The 16,381-nt window shown below is 38.2% G+C and overlaps 1 protein-coding gene across 1 annotated transcript; it reads left to right on the top strand.

Annotated features, from left to right (window-relative positions):
* The first annotated feature begins 2,705 nt into the window (after positions 1-2,705).
* LOC145485455 (uncharacterized) lies at positions 2,706-8,775 on the top strand. Its single transcript, XM_081464121.1, has 7 exons — positions 2,706-2,805; positions 3,623-3,882; positions 4,557-4,671; positions 5,180-5,184; positions 5,868-5,896; positions 6,231-6,363; positions 8,035-8,775. Exons 1-7 carry the CDS (start codon positions 2,706-2,708, stop codon positions 8,545-8,547), a joined length of 1,155 nt encoding a protein of 384 aa, XP_081320247.1. The 3' UTR covers positions 8,548-8,775.
* Positions 8,776-16,381: the final 7,606 nt, after the last annotated feature.

The raw sequence follows: 16,381 nt of genomic DNA, 5'->3' as shown, positions 1-16,381 counted from the left end.
ACACAAAAGATCGTTATTTGGTCGTTATTGAATCGTGATGAAAGAAAATTTTGCCCGTAGTGTCCAGGCCAAGAGAACGGGCAAGCCCATTTGATAAGTTCGTACATTGTCATTAAAAACGAACGTACTCTTGTACAAATTGTTAAAAAAAAAGGAAAAAAAAAAGCATTTCAGATGTGAATTCCAAAGGTTATGCATTTTAAACTAAATAAAATGTGGATAGCGAAATCCATCAGCTAGATAACGATTCAAAAATAGCAGTACACGAATTTAGACTGATCATTTACCCTCGCTTCAGTGATGTACTTAGTTTGTTACGTCACTATTCGAGACTGACCTTGCTCGTATACGCTGTACTCAAAGCCACATCCATATTATGAGGGAGGTACTGAAGGGTATAAAAAATTAAAGGTCAGTAGGAATGAGCAAAAAACTCATAATCGAGATTCCAATCACTAAACCTGTTGTCCCTTTTGATCTAAATGCCAGGCCCCCTCTCAACGCCCCCATCACGCACGCGCTCACCACAACACAGCTTGTTCCTAAACTTAGCTAATTAAGTTTGCAATCAAATCTCTTATCACATGGAAAATTCCGTGGCGGAGACAGATAACAGTCAATGCATATTGGCCTACCATTTTATAATACTAATATTTATATATTCTTTGCAGAAATTCCACTCAAGTTTATGTCTATGCCAAACTGTGCAATATTCTTTTTCATTTTGCTCTATTCTTTTTTTTTGGTTTTTGTTTTGTTTGTTTGTTTTTTTTTCGCAAAGATTGAAGACAAAAGATAGACAAAATATACGACACTCAAGCGTTCTGTAATGTTGAGGTGGAGAGGATGGATTCTAACACCGTGAGGAAAATTATTTCATTGAAAAGCCCCAACTGAGATAAAAAAGAGTGGATATTGTCTATCAAGTTTGAATCCAATGAAAGTCGGAATACCTAGACATAGTGTAAGCCTTTGACGTGTTATGAGAAAATTCGCCGTCGCACAGCCATTTTGGAAAAAAAAAAATATAGAAAAACAACAGTAGCCTCTTCTCAGTTGACGACCAGGAATTTAAATATTCTACTCTGTACACCTGTGCGTGTGCCACGTCGTTTCTACTAACTTTCATTTAGTAGACAAAAAACAATTCGTTATCTCGTCCTTTTGAATTTCCCTTCCCTATGCAAGTTTCCACGGAAGCCAGCCAACGGAACTATTTTTCAGTAATGAAGTTTTATTTCGTCTAATTAAGTATATCAGTTTTAATTTCCTAAGTTTGTTCTATCTTAATTTCAAGCTATGAATGTTAGTCTTAACTCTCTATTTCAGCTTTTTAAACTTTGTAGTGTTGATTAGAATCCTCTATCTTAATTAAAGTACTTTCCGCTCGTATTGTATGTTAGAAGTTGCATTATCATATTGTAAACAGTTGACGTGTAAAGGATGATATATAGGCAAGTGCGTTTGTAAAGCTTTTTCGATTACATTGATTTCATCGAAGATTACAACGTCTAGTACACCGACAATTACGATAAGAATTGACGAGTGCAGAAAAAAAACTACTGTTGGACCGAGTTATGTCTCTTCCTTGACGTCCGTGGTGCAGACCATTGAAATCGTGACGCGTACGAATTTCCGTTCCCACCGGCAAGGAGTCCTCCCCAGAGTTAGATTTCCTCAGTTGTCAGTTCAAGTGTCCGTTCAATCAGAAATTGATAGTGTTTGCAGGAAAAACCTATCGTCCCAGTGGTTTACCGTAAAAAGTTATCGTCACAAACGGCAAAACAAAGGAAAAAAAAAAAAACAAAGAAACAAAGAAACAAAGAATGAAAAAAAAAAAAAAAAAAGGTTTTCTTCATAGATGAGTGACTCGGTGGTTCTACAGAGTTTCAATGATTACGTGCCGTGACAAAAGTCAATTAAAATTCGCTATTCGTGTTTTCAGAGAGTCTAAAATGAGTTGTATTTACGAAGCCGTGTGAGATAGTGACCACCCAGGGCCGATCGTCATATCATCGAGGTTCAGGCATAATTTTTTTTTTTTTTATAAAGGAAAACTATAATTTAATCAGAGTCAATCAGTACACTCACTACACTGAAACACAAAGTAATGATAAGACGTCAGACAAAGGCCAGACACATCCAAACTGTCACTCTCAGTTTGCCGTTTTATTTCTATGATTGGCGGAAATAATAATGTACGCCCTGATCGGAACAAACTCATATGCGGATAACGGAATTGTTTGAGGAGCTTAAAAGTCAGCAAAGATATAACCGACGAAAAAAAACAAACAAACAAACAAACAAACAAACCAAAAAAAAACAACAACAAACAAAGAAACAAGTTATTATTTTCTGTTGAGCCCATGGTGATCGATATCTGCATGAGGTTAACTTCCCCAAGAAGAAGGAGAGATGTCATAAAAAAAAGTGTTTTCCAGACCGCAGGTATAAAGTTAGAAAAAAATATGTAAAAGTGTTTCCGGCACATCTAAAATAAACGCCCGAGAGTGAATATAGAAAGATATGTTGGCATTTGATTTTGAATAATTTAGAGGCAATCTTTGGGCCTTAAATAGTAAAGCGCGCACCCCGGTGCTTTTCATAATTGATAACTCACAGCAATAAGCCGTGGAGCAAATTAAGTGCAGCAGAAAACCCGTTGAACTTCGGTGTGACTGACCGAGAGAGCTGCGTAACATAACATGGTTGTTTTCAAAATTTTTACGTCTGCTGCACTAATTTCATTATCCGCGTCCTCGATTTGGGAAGCTTGGGTTCAAACTGTCACCGTTGTGAATCAAGGTCAGTGATGTAGCATTGCAAGGAAGCGTCTTTTTCGAACTAAAAACATCTCGAGTTGGTTGGTTTATTATGTAATTGGAATTATTTTCAATCATTAACAGCAATAGCTAAAATGCCAGAGTATTATCCGAACTTCTTCCAGGAGTATTGATAACATTGTAAATTAGATGGAGAAAACGCCGTCCAAAGAAAAGTATAAACCTCACATCATGCGACGTTGTGGAAATATGGGAAGAGGTCCTGAAGAAGCGTGTTAATAATTAATATTCAAGATTATTTGCTCGTTGCCCGAAATGATGATTTAGAAAAACATGGAAGCTATCCATGCATGCATGACCTCTTAAAGATAGCTGAATTAGAAAAGAAAGGAAAATTGAACTACACCAGCTCCGAGATATAATGCACAAGTTTATAACAGTTAGTGAAGTTAAAGCTTTTTTTGTTCACGAACTATATAGGGAAGAGATCCAGCCTGCACCGGAATGATTATTTTTACACGAGCGTGCAGACACTGCGACCAAACCTGTAGTTTCTTCAATATGATGTAGCCAAGGTAGTAATAAAGCCATACAGCTCGTGTGCTGATCTCCTTAACTCCTTAAATGCATGCACACGGTCCGTAAGAATGCAAATTAAAGTTAGTTTGCAAGTTTTCCAGAAAACCACTGTGTCGTCTTTTTTATGGTTTATACCTTTCAATCTATAACAATTTTTCCATTAAGCGTGAACGTGTCTAGCAAACCTAACAAATGATAAAATTTTCAGAATGATCCATAGCTTCTGACCAAGTTTGTGTAATACTGTTATTAATATACAGGTACTTGCGGGCGACATGTCAAATTTACTAGCGTTAAGGGTGGCTATGCTCTTCAGGGTCACGTGATTAACAGTCTTACTCTACACTTGGATATACGTAATCCCTGCGGAGGTCAATGTGTTATGCAAAGTCGCTGCGTGTCATACAACATCGGCCCACCAATAAACGACAAAGTGATTTGCGAGCTGAGCGATTCAGATCACTATTTACATCCTGATGATCTCAAACCACGACCAGGCTTTACCTACACTGGCACTGAGGTGAGAAAACAAAATACAGTCCCACGAAATACAGCATACAACCATCCCCCACCCTCCTCGAGTGCACAAAAAGAAAAAAAGTAAGAAAGAAGAAAATCTCGGAAATAAATACCCCAGCCCCAAATATCAGACGCAAACATCTTTCCCGAAAACAAGCCCAAGCATAAATTTTGCTTTTTGAAGAAGAGTATGACTTTTTTCGGTTGTAATTAAGGGTCCTTTTGAAGAACTTGTTTTGTAGTCTATGTAATTAGAATATGCTTCGACATTTGTGTTATTAATTGAACGAATGTATTACTTGTTTTTAACTTCATGTCGTCAGAACAGGCGGGTTCTTGGCGCGAGAAAAAATGTGGTTCTAGAGACGGATGATTGATTAGCCAGCTGATTGGTTAAGGGCCTCTAGATTTGAAATCTGAGAGTCCCTGGCTCAAATTCCCTACCCTACCACTATCTGGTTTTGTTTTCGGTAGTCCCGAGGTCAAACCCTCGACCGCGATGTGTAAACAGCCAACTGGTCAGCCTCCCACCTGTTGGGATTCTTAATAATTTATGTCCTACTTGAAATATTTGTTTATTTATTTACAGAGTGCCCTTTTAGCACGGCAGTGCTAAATACATTAGACAATCAAATAAAGTTAATTAGTAGTCATTTATCATTTGTTATTTATCAGAATGCGTGCTCCAGTAATCCTTGCTTCTTTAATGGAACATGTCTGAGTGGATTTACAAACAAGAAATACCACTGCGTGTGTCCAGCTTGCTCTACAGGAGAAAACTGCAAAATAGGTAAAAAGAGGCAATAGCTCACTACCGGACAAATTTCGTGGAATTTGATAGAAAATATATTTTTTAACCCCTCAACCTGGGCTTTTTACTCGTTTGTTTAGAGATTGGAATTGAAATATATTTCAAACAGTTAGAACGACTTCCAAATCATTTTCCAAAACTCCCGGAAAAAAAAATTTAATAAAAAGACTGTCAACATTTTGGAATAATCCCTATGAAATGCAAAATCTATCTAAAAAATATATATTTAAGCTTAAGAAACAGCAAATTAATATGAAATATCCCCCGAGACCTTGGGATGCCATAGAAACGCCAACTCACGTTACCCATCGATTAGCAACCGAAACATTCCCTCCTTTTCCTTGCTCTCCCCTTTTTCCAGGCTGAAATGGGTTATCCCTAAAGCACCACCTTTGAACAAGAGACTATGATTGTAGTGTTCTCTGAGATCATGGCCTTTTGCTTTGAAAATAAACATTGTGACTGCATTCATCCATTTCCAAAGTAGTGTTGGTTGGGACACTGCGGTGTCGGCCTCTCTGAAAAAACCACAGAAGCTCCAAAACCACCCAGTGTTTTTTTCGTTTGTTTGTCTGTTTGCCAGCAGTGAAGACGATATTGATAAGCTGTTCCAGGCACTCGGCTGGCGAAAGCTTAGTCATCAAAGACTAGTAGCCACCTCTGTTACCACGTTCGAAACTTTACATGGATTGACCCCTGAATATCTACAATCTCGACCCGTATCTCGAAATGATATTACTTCGTATCGACTGAGGAATTCTGAGGACCAATTGGCTCTTCCAAAACTTCGCACAATTTATTCGAAGATAGGTTTTTCCTACAGGGGTGTTATGTTGCGGAACGGCCTTGATTCCTCATGAGCTCCGATCTACAGTCAAGCGAATTTAAACGTAAAATGCGTCATTACAACTTGGAATGAGACACGGCATCCTTGAAAAGCAGTTTTAGTGATCTGATACGTTTTTATCCTTACAATACTGTATTTAATATTATTATTTAGTTTAGTTAGGCAGACTTAAATCTTATACTTTTAAATTGAGCTAAAGAACATTTTACCGTGTAGAAATAAAGTTATCAATCAATCATTCAAACAATCAATCAATCAATCAATCAATCAACTTTAGGTTAAATTATTCAGGATACTGTATCATTTTCTCTTCTCAGCTAAATTTCAGACCTGCAATGAACTGTATGACAGCAACTTGTAAGTAGCAAATTTAACTGATTTTTTTTTCCAAAAGCACAGAAGGATTATCGCGCGTCTGAATTGAGAAGCGCTTCAAAAAAAAAAAAAAAAAAAATGAGAACACAAAACTATCTGGGAAAAACGAAGCATACAGCAGACAAACTTGACCAATATATATTTAAAGTATTTGTGTTCTTCACCTTTTCCACAAGAAGAAATGTCAAGCCTCCATGTTCATCAAAAATTCTAATTACATTCTATGAATTTCTCGCAAACGACTCAATACAGGATACTTTCCATCTTTTAGGCAAAAATGCCCCACGTTTTCTTGAATCTTTTTATCGTTCATCAGGTCTGAAGGTAATAAAGCTTATCCCCTGAAACTAGGATCATCTACTTTTCCTGTCTACTGTCACATGACTAATGACCTTGGATCATGCGGAGGTGGTGGATGGACGCTGGTCATGAAGATCAATGGCAATAAGGTAGTACCAAGAGTTGTTCTCTTAGTTTGAAATGAGATTCTCCAAGTAATTGTCAATCAAATGCCACGGTGAACCTAGACATTAAAAGCTGTCAGGTTATATTACGGCTTTGTCAGAATAGGATTCTATTATTACCTTTTCCGTAGTTACTCTCGCACATCTTAATTTTCTTTTTTTTTTTTCCGAAAAAAATCCCCCCCCCGGCAAAAAAAAAAAATGGATTTATACAATACATCATGTAACCACATTCAACTGTCTTACCCCGAAATGGACAGTTGATTGGCTTAATTAATCAACGCCCTCTTGTCCAAATTCGAAGAGAAACGGAAGTAACGCATTTTTTTTCGAGTTCTTTCGCCGTCGTTCTTTGACAACCTCATTCCCAGGGCTTTTCCCCTAAAGATTTTTTTTCCTTAAAGATTGAAAGGGGTGGGAAAAGCCCATCCCATTCCGATGTTGGTTCTCTGACGGATGACATGGGATGTCCTGGATAGCATAATTAGCTAACTAACATAATACTGGTATTGGTAACGAGGAGCTAGAGCGATTTCCCACTGAAAGCAGTAAGCGAAAACCAAAGTATTAACTCAAACCACTCATCAATAACACAGACAATCCAGTGAACCAATAAAAGCTCCAAGGAAAAAGCATGTAGGAAACTCGAAACTCGGGTAAACGTGTGCAAGCGAGTCATAATTGGTTTTGAGTGTCACCTCTGATTGAATGACTTCACACCAGGTACTAATGCAAACACAAATTATTTCCAAGATCTGAATAATAATGATACTGAAGATGATGATGATGATAATAATAATAATAATAATAATAATAATAATAATAATAATAATAATAAAAATAAGCTTTATTTATTGAGGGTAAAACACAACAGTAGCAACTGAAAAACCAGTGGTCCTCATGTAAATGTTTACAGAATGAAAAGATGACGTGTTAAAAATTAATAGTGTGAAAAAGATTCTCAAAATATGCATCGATAATATTAAAAAGCAAAGCACTGGATCAAGTCTAACAATTAAAACAAGAAATGAAAAAAAACAAACAAACAAACAAAAAGTAGATGATAAAACGGTCCAGATCCTTATTGAACACGAGACAATTACATTTTTTAGTGTTTGAATACTTTTGGGCATTACGTAATCCTTTTGTATTAGACTTGCCATCGTAAATTTTTCGCATATATTAGTTCATATATTAGTTTTCGTTCACAAAAATAAGTTTAATTCTAATCCTCGGCTTGAAGGTGGAGATCCTATCTTTCGGACACTTTCGTTGGAATATCGTTGGACATTTGGATTGAAGTATAGATTCGTAGTCAACGCATGGACATCAGATTCCAGAGGCGGCTAGTCGACACTGAGAAAGACCTTCCACCCTCTGTCTTCCGTTTGAATTGGTTGCGCGTTTCTGTAACCTGAACACATTCTGAATGTTTCCTACAGAGCAGGACGTCCACACAGGTTGAGGCATACAGCATTGTCTGCTTGATCATTGCATTAAATATTGGTTTATACCTTGAAATTACAAATTCACTAATTATTAGGCGTTGAAAACCCAAGTGTCAGAGACATTAGCAGTGGACTAGATAAACTTTACTTAGTTCTAGTTAAGCACTAGCTATCTACTAATAATTATTTTGCTTCTATTGTCTCTTAGAGCACTTTTCATTATGACTCTGCGTACTGGAATGACAGAAATGAATACAACCTTCCTGGAGGGGAGACTGGATTTGACATGCAAGAGACCAAGTTACCGACCTACTGGAACATACCATTTTCGAAGATTTGCCTCGGAATGAAGATTGGACAACAGACGAAGTTTATTATTATCAGAAAGACCGCCAGCTCTCTGTACTCACTGATCGCCGATGGGCAATATCGGGCCACCTCAATGGGCCGAAACATGTGGCAGACGCTGATTGGTTCCCAGTACTCTCTGCAGTTAAACTGTAATAAGGAAGGGTTCAATTCCTTTTGCGTCAGTTCTTGTAGAGCCAGAATTGGTATCGTCGCTAATAATGAAAATAACTGCCTCAGTTGTGATTCCAGAATAGGATTTGGAACAGGAGGGCATCCAGATGACTCTAACACGTGCGGAAACACGGTTAAGTACAATGGAAGAAATGGCGACAAAGACGTCAAAACCATGGGATATATTTTGGTGCAATGACAAAAAAAAAAAAAAAAAAAAAAAAAAAAAAATAGATGTAACCCAGCGATAGAAAGTATGCGCTCAAAGATCCACGTCTCGTTTGCATTTTGTCCCGAGTATTTGCTCTTGCGTTAGATGAATGTATGAGCACGAGGCAGTTAATCAAATTACTGAGAGACGTAATTCGCACTTTGCCCAAATGACATGTTATTGGTAAACAGCATCATCAGTACATTGAGGAGATCGCTTCAGAGGATATTACTTTTGAATTCCTTTTTGAAAACTGGAAAAGTAGTGGAAGAGTTATTAAAGTTCGAATATAAATACTAACATCGGAATAAAACTGACAAATTTATCAACTCTAAGGTGTTCTGATCTACGAACTGGTATTTTCCTATCTGCCATGCAGTAGGAAAGGAATGCCTCTGTTATATAGGTTAAAACAGTGCTACTTTATTTGAACTAGGATTTAACAAAACAGGAAACTTTAATTAAAGTGCACCTAACCCCCCAAATGTTTTTTTGGCTAAAACGAGTCTACTTGTTATTTGAAATAGTTCTGCGAAAAAAAATTTGGATTCCGTTTAATCCTCGATTTTCTGTGCCCCGACGAAATCTCACAAATAGCTCCAAAACACCGCCATTTTGTTTCACGACCGAGTTTGAGGAGAATGGGTCCAGCGGCTCTTGTGACGTCTACCCAGGAAGGTAGGATATCTCACGTCCTCTCATTTCCTTCAGGATGGTGTAATACACATTCGAAAGGTGCGCAGAAACGTCTTCCAGAGGTGCTATCGGTTGTTGCAGCAATATTCCAGATTTAAATAAAGATATACTGTACAATTTACTGACGATGATCGGCTAATGGTGCAACAAAGACGTAAACGATGGTTGATTTTGTCGAACCGAAACAAGCGAACTGAATCTGTGAGAACCATTGAAGAACTCTCACTGGAATTTGTTCCGCAGACTTTCGAACGCTATTTTCATAAATTTTCTGCTTAAAGCTAACCAGCAATTTGTGGAAATACTACCGACAACCTATATCTTCCAATCCCGCAGTATTTATAACATAAACAGCAAAGTTGTGTGATCCGATCATGATCAAGAAGCGTTATACTGATACGTAAATAGATCGCAGCTGTACGCCGCTAACCAACACTTATTTCTCTTTCGATTTAGATGAAAGTCGAAGATTAATCCTTTAGAATTACATGATAACAAAATTGTTAGACTCACAGAGTTTTTCGAAGGTTTGGAAATCAGCAGTGCGACAAAGATTCTGTACAATAACGTCGAAAATATGACCGCGTAACACCATCTGCGGACCGCTTATGGAACACATCCTTTTCGCTTATCCCACGAATTTCGCTGCAAACTTTGAGAACAATTTACATTGGTTATTTGGAGTTACGACTTAAAACGTGTGACAATGTGAAATCGGTAATTGTATGAAATGTTTCCTTCCGCCTTGCTTCCCGCAGCTTCAAAAATACAGGTGCAAACAATACGATTTTCAATCGATCGAAGCCAATGTTTTGGAGGTCATCAAGTCTCGAAAACTGCAACACGTACATCGCTCTTATAAACATGAAGCATTCAACTGAAAGTAAAACACAAACTGGATTTAACAGAACAATCGCACCTTGACAAAATACATTTTCGCTAAGGACAAATGTAAACGGGCTATAAACACACGTGGGAATCTCACGTTTAGTTGACGAAATTACCATCCAAAGCAGTCCTTGAGTTTTCTTTCCTGCTTTTCGTTTGCCTGCCCCTTCACTTCGTATCTAGCTTTCCATTCCTAATATACAAGCAGCTCGTCTGCAAAGAAGTCTTCCCCTTCGTCGCTTGAAGTATTGTAAATTGCTCTCAAAGCCCTAAGCAGTGAGTTCACAGTTGTCGAACGTGCTCGATCGAAGTTTATTTCGGAGTCTTCCGAATCGAAACTCAACTCTGACTCCAGTGACGAAAAAGAAATGATTCTGAGACAAAAGTTGGACGTTTAGTCCCAAAATACATCGGAACGATTAGTTTTGTGTTCCATTTTCTCGAGCAAATACAGAGAGTTGACTGAGGCGCCATTGTGTTTGGTTCCTGGGTAGACGTCATCAGGTACCGCCGCCCCAGACTCCCTAAAACGCGGTCGTGAAACACTTCAAGCGCGACTTTGAAAGGGCAGAGAAAATTGAGGATTCAACCAAATTCAAAAATGTCTTCGCCCAAATGCTTCAAATAAAGTCTAGATTCGTTTTAGTGAAAAAAAAAAAAAAAAAAAAAAAAAATTGGGGGTTAGGTGCACTTTAAGACTCTTTCACTTTTTGTAAATTTTATTCCGAGTATTGATATTCTTAGTGTTGAAGAAGCCCGAATGGGCGAAACGTCCACTTGAATTAAAGACCTCCTACGAAAAAAGTTCGCATCTTCTTCTGTTTATTCAACCTATATATATATATATATATATATATATATATATATATATATATATATATATATAAGCAGTGTAAAATTGGTGTACCTAACGATGAACTCCCAGTAAGAGGATCCAGAGGATACAATGTCTCCACGTAAATTTGTAGTTTAGTGTACGATGTGGCGAAGAGACCACCTCTTGACTGTTCCGGACGAGTTTAATGTACGACGTTTCGGCCGTTCGGCCTTCTTCAGGTTAAAAATTAAAAACTAAAGAACTATTTACAATGGTTGCGATTTACAGAAATATCCAGTAGAAATCAAAAGAGAAGAAAACGGAGGTTGTTCAAAATGCAACAAGAAGTGCGATCTATGTAAAAATTATTTAGTTTAAGTTTCGAAATTTCAAAGTTCGGCAACTGGTCGTCAATATCCCATTCAACAAAGGCTGTCTTGTTCGTCACAAAATGTTATTTATTTAGCCACTTGTGCCAAATGCAACCTGTAATATGTAGGCTCCACCACGACTGAATTTAAAGTAAGATTTCGTAACCACAAGTCGAACATGCTGAAGAACAAAAGAACTTGTGAATTGGCCATCCATTTTAATAAGTCTGAACATGAAATTTCTCAAATCAATTTCATCATCATTGAACAAATTAGGTCTTTTGAAAATTCCTTACATCGTGATCAATTATTACTCACTAGGGAGGCCTATTGGACCACGCAATTATTTACCCTTAATCCTCATGGTCTTAACAAACGGCGGGAATTTAGATCAAAACACCGCATTAATTACTACAATGGAGTAGTTGTGATTTGCCACTTTTCCAATATGCCGCATTTTAATTTTATTCTATTATCATTTTTGTTATTTGTTTATTTCTGAGTTCAGGAGCTCTTTTCAAGGATTCTGTTATGTTTGTCGTCGGCTTTTTATTCAGGGGCTTTGGAAGGGAAATTATTACTGTAGTGAGTTCACAGTTGTCGAACGTGCTCGATCGAAGTTTATTTCGGAGTCTTCCGAATCGAAACTCAACTCTGACTCCAGTGACGAAAAAGAAATGATTCTGAGACAAAAGTTGGACGTTTAGTCCCAAAATACACCGGAACGATTAGTTTTGTGTTCCATTTTCTCGAGCAAATACAGAGAGTTGACTGAGGCGCCATTGTGTTTGGTTCCTGGGTAGACGTCATCAGCTACCGCCGCGCTAGACTCCCTAAAACGCGGTCATGAAACACTTCAAGCGCGACTTTGAAAGGGCATAGAAAATCGAGGATTCAACCAAATTCAAAAATGTCTTCGTCCAAATGCTTCAAATAAAGTCTAGATTCGTTTTAGCAACAAAAAAAAAAAAAGAAAAAAAAGGTGCACTTTAAAAGTTGCGAAAGTATAGCACTAAAATGTCATTCAGTGAAAAAGTAAGATGCCAATGTTAGCACACATGGCATTATAATTTAGCAGAAAGAAAAACCCAACTGTTGAAGTTTTAATAGCAGTGTGTGATAAATAAAACACAGTATGATTAAATTGAGCTTCAAAAAAAAAAAAAAGCTCGATCAGACAGGAATTCCTGGATAATATTTTCAGTTTCTCCAACAAAGCTTCTGGAATTCAAAAGATCTCATATTAAAGTATGGTAAATACAAACAGTATGATTAAATTGAGCTTCACTAAAACAGTCCAGAGTAAGCTCAGACACAAGCTCAGAGTCCAGTGCTTCTCATAACTCTTCAAATGACTCTTCGACTTCCGTCGAAGAGTCACTTGAAGTGATGTCTGTACCGGAGGGAGAACTCCAACAAGTAAGCTAGGTATGAGGGAATCAATGGGAGGAGACTTTTTTCAACGGGGGGGGGGGGGGGGGGTGGTGGTTTAGCCACATCATCATGCGAGGGGAGGGGTTGAAATTGATTTTTGCTTTATGAGAGGAAGGTATGACTTCGTTTTGAGGCATATTTCACCTATTAACCCCCCCCCCCCCACCCTTTTCAGGTAATTATTGCAGAGTCGCTTACTTGACTCTTGATGTTAGGCCAAAGAAGGTTCGAAAAGGTAAATATAGTAAGACCAACTGGGGTACGAGACGCATAAAACTCGAGAACTGATAGATAAAAGGCCTGTGTGAAAGACTTTGACCTCCAACATTGTACGGTTTCTGCAAACAGAGACCTTGGTAACCTCCGTAAAACATTTGTTGATCATACATTGCATTACTATTTACTTATCCGACTTTCCAGTGAGTAATTAATCAAGCAAGTAAGTAAGGCACCTTATTTAGAGTGGGTAGCACCGGTATAACAGTGATGAAAAAGTTACCCTTTCTCCTAGAAATTCCAAGAATCTTCTTTATTATCATTATTCACAATAACACAGAGTGAAAAATGGTCATTAGAAATTGGAAAAACCGAAATAGTTTTGGCATGAGGGGACGCAAGCGGAAAAAAATTAAACTGGAAGAACTACCGCTTCACGCAGAGAGTTTTGTCTGCGCTTAGCGATGGCGTGAGTTCATGTCATATGAATTGTCGGTCGGTTGCATCTCTCTTCACCTGAGACATCTAGCATATGTTGTTGTCAGATCTGTGTCCCACCTATTTACCGCGTAAGGACTTGTGGTTATAAAACAGGATTACAATGGCCTCAATGAAAGGTCTCACTCGCGTTATCAACGAGTTGTACTTGCACCAGACAAATTCTAGTAAGTCCGAAGTACAGTAGCAGTATTTGTAAATGAAGCCCCGGTCAGTTCTTCAAGAAAAATTCAGTTGTGTTGAGTTTCCCCGATGAATTTAGAACCGAAAAAGATCTGAAGAAGATCTCTTCGGCCGGCCGATGGAGACAGTTACGACGGTAAGGCCTACTCTGAATAAATACTTGAAAATTGCGGCTTCGTCACTTGGTTTGCTGGCCGTTCATTTGGTAACGCATCAGGCATGTTCCGATAGCGAGCAATTGGATCTAGAAAAATGTTTTCAAGTTATTCTGGGTTTAGATTTTTGCTCTTGTTGGACGCACGTTTTCCAGTTGGAACTTCACTGCGATTGTGTTTAAAATCAATTGTCGTTCCTCTTGAAGGCATTTTCACTTCAGATTCAGGCTTTAAAAGCTTTCCCGGTTTTTATTTTAATTTTTTTTTGAGAAGAAAGTGAATTTTGAAAGAGGCAAGAGAGGTTTTTCTTTTTCATTTGAAGCCCCGATTGCTTCAGCGTTCGTTTCCTGTCGTGCAGTGGTCTCTGCAGACTTACTTTCAGGTCTCTGCAGACAAACTAGCTGTCGCGAATTTTCCCCCAAGTTTTTTTTCAGTCGTTCTGTCTCTCTCGGGTGGAGTGGAGAAGAGTCCCTTCCTGTTTTGGCTGTTTCAGCTGCAAAAGGGAGATTTAATGGAAATTGCTCCCATTTCTCTGATAAAATATGACCAGATAAACGGTAGTAACATGTTTTTCATTATCTTGGATAAATCCTTCACAAAAAGCTGCCGTGAATCCCAACAAAGTGACATTCTAGCATAATGTCCCCATTAAATCACTACAACCAATATATTCATTCTCGTCCTCCAAAGGGACTGCGGCCTGTGGGAACCAGAATGTAATATATTAGGCTGAGTTCAGTCAGATAGCGTCAGTCTTTGGCAGTCCATGACAGATGCACCAGACAACTGCAAGCCTAGAAAGTCGGTTACGCCCTGTGAGGTATGTTGCACATTTAACAAATTATTCATTTTGGAACACGCTCCAAATCAGTTGTCCCCGTATTGTTGGTTAAATTTATCTTTTTACGATGAGCGACCAAGCGACTATTGTTTCAGTTCTGCAATTTGGTGCCCGGTACAGCAGTGTCTTTAACAGCGGCTTGGTTCCCTTTTAGAGTGATTTTAGTTGTTGGAATAATAATTTAGTTAGTATGGCCCGTAATATTTAGCCGAGTGATCAACGAGAACTGTGTGGAACCTACGAATTTCATTAATTTACGAACAATGGAACGCTTTCTTTAATTATACCATTAGATTATTAACAGATTTTCAATGAGTATCCGGAACCCTTAATTAGATTAAATATTTATGATTTGATTGGAAACTACCCAAAAGGTAGAAAAAGTTTGCAATTACGGGAACTACTTTCAAATGAACCAAACTGGCTAAATTGACCCAATTACAGATCAAATGATCCAACAGGCTTACATGACCTAGTCTGGTCAAAATTATCCAACCGACATACATACCCCCATCATGGTGGAAGGTGGGGATGGGGGAGGGGTGGTAGGTAGAGTTCTTATTGAGCATACCTTGTAATAAGACATATCCCTATTAATTTTAGTTTTGTACATAGCCTTCAACTTTCTCTACAAGAAGAAATATTTTCACCATAGAAAATCTTGCAGTGAACTATTTTATCCGAAAGTCCCAATATGACGTAAATTGATGATAAATTAATCAAAAGGAATACAGTAGGGACCATTAATAAATCTACGATGCTGCTCAAGGAAACCGGAAGAACGACGAATTGTCTGTGTCAAAATACGATTGCTACTGCAGCGACAATGTCAACTAAATGACGTGGAGTGATTAATGGGGCACCGATTTTTTGGGAGGGAGAATGAGCAGCCACTGACACTGACTGTAAATCCCCACGTCAGAACGTGTTGCTTGCAAGAGCTTCTGTCAACAATACTGGTGCCTCAAAAAGAAAAACCGAAATGAGATTACAAAGTAAATTGGTACAAACATACGAAGTGTCAGAAATGAACCAAAGGCCAAGTAGGTGGAACCGTCACAATCATTTTGCCGATGTTGCTGTTGTTGCTGGTATATATTTGACTTGATTGGACAGGACAATAACTGTTTATCGTAAGGGAACTAATATATTTGAGAAGAAAGGTATTATTTCAAGAGTTTATTAACCAGTTCAAAAAACGAAGACGAGAAAGTTTTAACTTCCTTGCGGGATAGCGCCATCATGCCCACTGGGATAGCCAATCTAACAGTACCTTCTTGGATCGACCATCTTGGCCATATGCATGTCAGCCGTCACGTCAAAAAAAATACGATTGCTCAGTTCTGCCATGGCAGTGTCAAATGGCTTGGAGAGACAAATGAAACGACGAAATATTTCGGGGAAGGAAGATGAATGAACTGCTAGTGAAAGAGTAAATCCTCAAGTTGAAACGGGTCGCTTACAAGAGCTGCTTTCAACAACTGCCTGAAAAAGGAAAACAGAAATTAAATAACAAAATACGAGGCTGCCAAACACATGCAATCCGTTTCTTCGCCAGTGTTGTTATTAGAGAGCTTAAGCAATGACAACGGCGACCCCGAAGACAACGCCAAGAAAAAAATGAACTTATATTTTATCTTCCAATTTCGCAATTGTCTAGATCTGTTCACTGCGCCTATTCTCAAAACTTGCTGAAGCTAAATATGTAACGCCAGCGTTCAGT

Source organism: Orbicella franksi, chromosome 4, assembly GCF_964199315.1.
Source record: "Orbicella franksi chromosome 4, jaOrbFran1.1, whole genome shotgun sequence".
NCBI lineage: Eukaryota > Metazoa > Cnidaria > Anthozoa > Scleractinia > Merulinidae > Orbicella > Orbicella franksi.
Note: the sequence above shows the minus strand (reverse complement) of the source record. Positions and strands in the feature narration are given on the sequence as shown.

Coding starts and splice junctions, on each gene's coding strand:
- LOC145485455 (XM_081464121.1), top strand. CDS start 2,706: ATGGTTGTTTTCAAAATTTTTACGTCTGCTGCACTAATTTCATTATCC. Junction 2,806..3,622: donor TGTCACCGTTGTGAATCAAG/GTCAGTGATGTA, acceptor ATTAATATACAG/GTACTTGCGGGCGACATGTC. Junction 6,364..8,034: donor TGAAGATCAATGGCAATAAG/GTAGTACCAAGA, acceptor ATTGTCTCTTAG/AGCACTTTTCATTATGACTC.